The sequence below is a fragment of the Sesamum indicum genome, linkage group LG1, assembly GCF_000512975.1.
Source record: "Sesamum indicum cultivar Zhongzhi No. 13 linkage group LG1, S_indicum_v1.0, whole genome shotgun sequence".
Classification (NCBI taxonomy): Eukaryota; Viridiplantae; Streptophyta; class Magnoliopsida; order Lamiales; family Pedaliaceae; genus Sesamum; species Sesamum indicum.
This window is the reverse complement of record NC_026145.1, coordinates 7,006,025-7,011,651: the sequence shown is the minus strand read 5'-3', so window position 1 is coordinate 7,011,651 and position 5,627 is coordinate 7,006,025. Positions and strand designations below refer to the sequence as shown.

General features: G+C 33.6%; 1 protein-coding gene across 1 annotated transcript; it reads left to right on the top strand.

Moving 5' to 3' along the window:
* On the top strand, positions 208-1,503 carry LOC105157661 (remorin). The gene is made up of 4 exons (XM_011074097.2): positions 208-398; positions 541-628; positions 942-1,023; positions 1,202-1,503. The coding sequence occupies exons 1-4, from the start codon at positions 272-274 to the stop codon at positions 1,400-1,402; spliced, it is 498 nt and encodes a 165-aa protein (XP_011072399.1). The 5' UTR covers positions 208-271; the 3' UTR covers positions 1,403-1,503.

The window sequence follows — 5,627 nt, the reverse complement described above, 5'->3', positions numbered from 1 at the left end:
ATGGCACATTCGGTCTAATAGGATAAAAAATTATAATACTGAAGTTATAATTTTTTAGTTTGTGAGATCAAATATGTTAAATTCGTAAACTGTGGGACTAAAAATGACATACCCTTTATCTATGAGGACCAAAAATGTAATTTTCTTGAAATATATGAGCAAGGATTTAAAAGGTGTTTTTCTAAGGGTTGAAAAATAAATACAAGTGGTGGATATACCCAGACATTCTCGTACTCTATCAAAGTTAGACATATTAAGGGAGAAGGCAATAATGGGAGAAGAAGAAACGAAGAGATCAGCTGATGAACAACGCCACCACCACTCTTCTGCTGAAGGAAAAGCACTTGTCCCACTTCCACAACACCATCTTCAAGTTGGGAAAAAACCCAATGATAGGGGTAATTTCTGGGATTTAATTATTTTTCTTTCTTTCTTTTTTTTTATATATTTTTTGATTGATTTTAATTAAGAAAATATTATATATATATATATATATATATATGATAATTACACTCTTATCCGGTGAAATTTGGTGTGTAGATGGTGGGCTTGCAGAGGTTGAAAGGGAGAAGAGATTGGCTCTTATCAAAGCATGGGAAGACAATGAGAAAACTAAGGCTGATAACAAGTATGGGGATTCTTCTTTCTTAGTAATTCTTGCTTCTCTATTTCTTTGTACGAATCATGTGAAACTCTAATCCAAATCGAGTTCAGTAGAATCTGAACTGATTATATAAAAAGTGCAGTACGCTTACCTTATGATTGATGTACAGTTCAGAGAAATTGACCGGTGACACAGCAAATTATTATGTAATTGGTTTGGCTGGGCTGAACCTGCAAGTTTGAATAAGAATTTTACAACAAGGAGTTAGTACATGAGTTGTTCATGTTCTGTCCTGATTTGTATTAATTCACATGAGAGTGTGTATTAATTCTTTCAGAGCATACAAAAGGTTGTCTGGTGTGGATGCTTGGGAGAATGCCAAAAGGGCATCCTTAGAAGCTCAGCTGAAGCAGATTGAGGTAAGACACTTTTTGTCCTAATTTGGTTACTGCTAAGAATCTTGATACATAATTATATGGGATTCCGAGGTGGTGTTTATGTTTCCATGAGCTTCTGTTTTTGTGGTGGGAAAAAGTTGTGAGTTCAGTTCTGACGGCAAAGGGAAAGTGATTTTTTTCCGAATTCATATAAAAACAGGAGAAAATTGAAAAGAAGAAGGCCGAATACGCAGCGAAGATGAAGAACAAGACGGCGATGATTCATAGGGCTGGTGAAGAAAAGAGGGCAATGGTGGAGGCCGACCGAGGGAAAGACCTGCTCATGGTGGAGGAAGCTGCTGCTAAGTATCGAGCAACGGGCAACGTTCCGAAGAAATTGTTTGCATGCTTTAGCTGCTGATTGTTCTTGTGAATGTGATGAATTATTATCAAGGGGATGTATGCTTCTTGTTTGCAGATAATGTAACTAAGTTTGCAGATACATATAGTTTAGTTTCTATCTATCTTGGTGTCAAATTTCTCTTAAAATTTACTGTGTTTGTGTGTTAATCTTTGCCGTTCAGATCTTTTTATTGTAATCTGATACTGAATCTTGTATTTATTTAATATACACATGTCGCTATAAATTTTTTTTTATTGGAACAATTATTTTTATTTTGTAATAATTTTTATTAATTTAGAATGACTTTTTTGCAACGAAAGCCCATTTGCTTTTATTTCAGGTGTTACAAAAGAATTGTAACGGCTCTAGACGAAACCGTTCCTAATTGTATTGAATATTGTAACGGCCACCATAAATGTTATAATAATTAACTGAATGCAAAAAATGACTTTGGAACTCTTTTTGGAATGACAATTTTGAATTTATTATACCAATTTTTGGAACGGCGTTTGGATTTTTGTTTCAGTTTTAGTAATATTTTTTTAAAACAAAGACATACATGTCTCATTTTGGTATAATTTTTGGAACGGGTTTAGGAATTGATCCATATTTTGTGATAATGAAGTTTATTCCTAAAACAGAAGCCGTTACAAATGTAGTACATTTTTATATGATTTATTTAAATTTAAATAGAATTCTTTTAGTTATAAATTTTTTGATGAATTTGTTAAATGTGAAATACTATATAATTAAAAAAAGTTAAGTACTATTTAAATATTATATTCATAATAGGTAAAATTACAAAATTGGTCTTGTAAGTATGAGGGTGTGGCAAAATTAGGACCGTAACTATAGGACTGGCAATTTTAGTCCCATATGTATTGATTTTTCGGCAATTTTGGTCATTCCGACCAAACCCGTCCAAAAACACGGCAGAGAGATTTGGAGCTTAGGGTTTTGACATCCACGTGTGCGCAACTTAAACACCTTGCAGTTTGTGTGGCTAATGAGGTGGCGTGGGCGGGAAAAGAGGCCAACTGGGCCAAAGTTACACAGTTAGCAGCACGAGTGGCCTGAAATGTGGCATAACTTGATGACGTGGCAAGGCGGGTAAAAAACTGACTAAGGTAAAAAACACGACTGTAAAACTCTCTCCCCCCAAATCATAGTAGATTCTCTCAAATCCCAAAAACCCTAAAAATTCTTCCTTCAACTGGAATCAAGAATTGATCGTTAATTGAGGAGGAAGCAATGCCACTTCGGAATCCTAAGTTCAATGATTCTGCTTCACCTTCATACGGTAAGTTTTGTAAAATAGGCAAACGGGTTTGTGTTTTAGCGTTAAATATAGGGTTTTTTGTGGTCCCAAAAAATGAAAGTGGTCTCTTGTGCTTCGTTCAGAAATCTCCAACACTATGGTCTCATTGTGTTGTTATTGTCTGGAAACCAACAATGGCCTTTAATTTATTTTTTTTTCTGTCTGCGTAATATTCTATTTGTCCCATGTGCGTGCTTCTAGTTGTCTATTTTCTGTACATTTATTCATTTTGTTGTTATTGTCTGTACATTTATTCATTTTATTTTGTTTTTTTTGTGTATGATTTTGTATGAATTTTTCTGTGATTGAAATTGTAATTGGTTCTGTTTTGTGTTTGTTTTTGTTCCTTTTTGTTTTTGCAGATAATAATGATAGTTTGTTAACAACTATTACATTACATTTTTGGGGGAATGTAATGTACAAATTTGATTATAAGGATGTGTATGAAATGTCTATTTCAAAACTGAACGAAATGGCTAGTGAGGTTGGTTATTTTGGTAATAAAATATATTTCACAAAGCTTGGAGATGTGTGTTACAAAGTAAGTGGTGATGAGGTTTTGTTTGATATATGTGCTGGTATAGCTCCTGAAAGAGAAATCAATATATATATTGAAATTGATGGCAATATTATGGCCTGTCAGGTTGGTGAATGTAGTACACAACTTCAGGAGGGTGGGTGAAAAGAATGAAAATTTAAAAGAATCTGAATCATTTGAAAATAGTGATTATGATTTTAAAAATGATGAGATTAATACTAAAAGAATAGGAGAGTACATTGATGAAGAGGTTTTGGAAAAACAAATAGAAAGAGAAGTAGAAGAAACTAATATGAAAGAAAAGAAAAGATGATGACAAGGGTAGCGATAAAGAGGGTGAGGAAGACCTGTTTGGGAGTGAGGATGACGTTCACAGTGAAAAAGGGGTCTGATGATACTGAAACAGAAGAGCCAAAAATTATTTTCAATCCTGTGGAACAATATGATCCTACCTTTGAATTAGGAATGATCTTCAGCACTAAAACTGAATTTAGAAATGCCATTGACGGTCATGCAATAAAAACAAGGAGACATTTGGAAATCACCAAGAATGATAAGAACAAAACGTATGCTAGATGTGCTAAGGAAGATTGTCAGTGGAGGATAAATACACACAAAGTAAATGATAAATGCACATTTCAGATAAGTGAATATAATTTCAATCACACATGTGGAAGGGACTATCATGTTAAAAATTTAAAGCCAAAGTAGCTTGTAGACAAGTACATTAAAAAATTCAGAAGTGATACAAAGAGAAATATCAAGGGTTTTAAGATTGATGTCATTCAAGATTTAAGAGTCAATGTATCAAGAGATCAAGCGTATAGAGCCAAAAAAAAAAAAAAGATACAAAAATCAATAGAGGGTGCTCATGAAGTACAATATTCAATGATGCAAGATTATGCCAATGAATTGCTAAAAAGTAATCCAGGCTCCACAATGGTATTAGGCATAGATACTGATCAGAAATTCGAAAAAATTTATTTGTGTTTTGGTGCCTTGAAAGATGGGTTTAAGGGGGGGTGCAGACAGGTGGTAGGTGTTGATGGATGTCATCTTGAAAGACCTTTTGGGGGGGAGGGGTTCTATTAACAGTAGTAGGTATTGGCCCGAACAACAATATTTATCCTATTGCATATGTTGTTGTTGCAAAAGAAATGAGGGTGACTTGGGAGTGGTTTTTAAGTCTTTTGAAATCTGATTTGGGGGTGGTTAGAGATGACCAGTGATGCTTCATATCTGATAAGCAAAAGGGGTTAGTTCAAACATTTCAGGAAGTGTTTCCTGCTTTAGATCATAGGTTTTGTGTAAGATATCTACACTCTAATTTGAAGAATACATACTTCAGGGGTTTGGCATTTAAAAACTGTTTGTGGAAGGCTGCAAGGGCTATTACCCTTAATAAATTCAAATTGTATATGAAACAGTTGTCAGTACTTGATAACTTAATGACTTTTTTTTTTTCAGGGGTTTAGTACTACACTTAATTATACTTCTTCTAATACTTAATGACTACTTTTTTTTTTTTTTCAGGGGATGAAAGAACAACAACTTTCAAGTACTGCAGTCCATCATACAAGCCAACAAACGTAGCTTTAGTAAGTAATTCTCAAGTAATTTCAAGAATTTTGTTTATCATTCACTTATTCGGTTAATTTCATTCTCCTTATAAGTAATACATAAGAACCCAACTTCAACAAAACCAGTACCCAAACCATTCAAGCACCCCGTTATAAATAAAAAGTTGCACACAAGCAACCATGGAAGCCATCATAGAAGTCTTCAACATCTCAGCAACAAGATGCAACTCAAACTTTTAGACCTCCTCTACCAACTCATCTACAACCACCAGTGCCCAAAGTTAATATTAGAGTCCCACCACGATGGACTGGGAGATAGGAGGTTTTCCTAAAACAACCTTTAATCCAGAGACCAAATCTCTTCTGTCAACATGTACATTTTTGGAGAAGGATGAAAAGAAGTATGTTACATTATCAAAATTGAACAATGTATTATCACAATTAAAGGACAATGGAGATAAGGGAAAGAACAAAGATGGGAGGAATTCACCTTTTGCTTAGAACTTTTCTATAAGAATGAAAATATTTTTTGTCTGTAATCTCAAGATACTTTAAAAACTTGAGAAATTAGTTGTTATTGCATATCCTATAAATTAGGGGGTTTTCTAAATGGATGTTCATGTTTTGTGTGAAGACAGGTTATAAATGGATGTTATGAAATGAATGCTTTTTTTTAATTATATTGCTATCTTGTTGATACTTTCAATTTGAGGCTTAAAATTCATTTTCATTATATTACTAAATTAATTAGCAACTGCAATTTGAGGCTTTTTAGTTTCAATTATTAAAATTCATTAACAATATAAC

Coding starts and splice junctions, on each gene's coding strand:
- LOC105157661 (XM_011074097.2), top strand. CDS start 272: ATGGGAGAAGAAGAAACGAAGAGATCAGCTGATGAACAACGCCACCAC. Junction 399..540: donor GAAAAAACCCAATGATAGGG/GTAATTTCTGGG, acceptor TTTGGTGTGTAG/ATGGTGGGCTTGCAGAGGTT. Junction 1,024..1,201: donor CTCAGCTGAAGCAGATTGAG/GTAAGACACTTT, acceptor ATATAAAAACAG/GAGAAAATTGAAAAGAAGAA.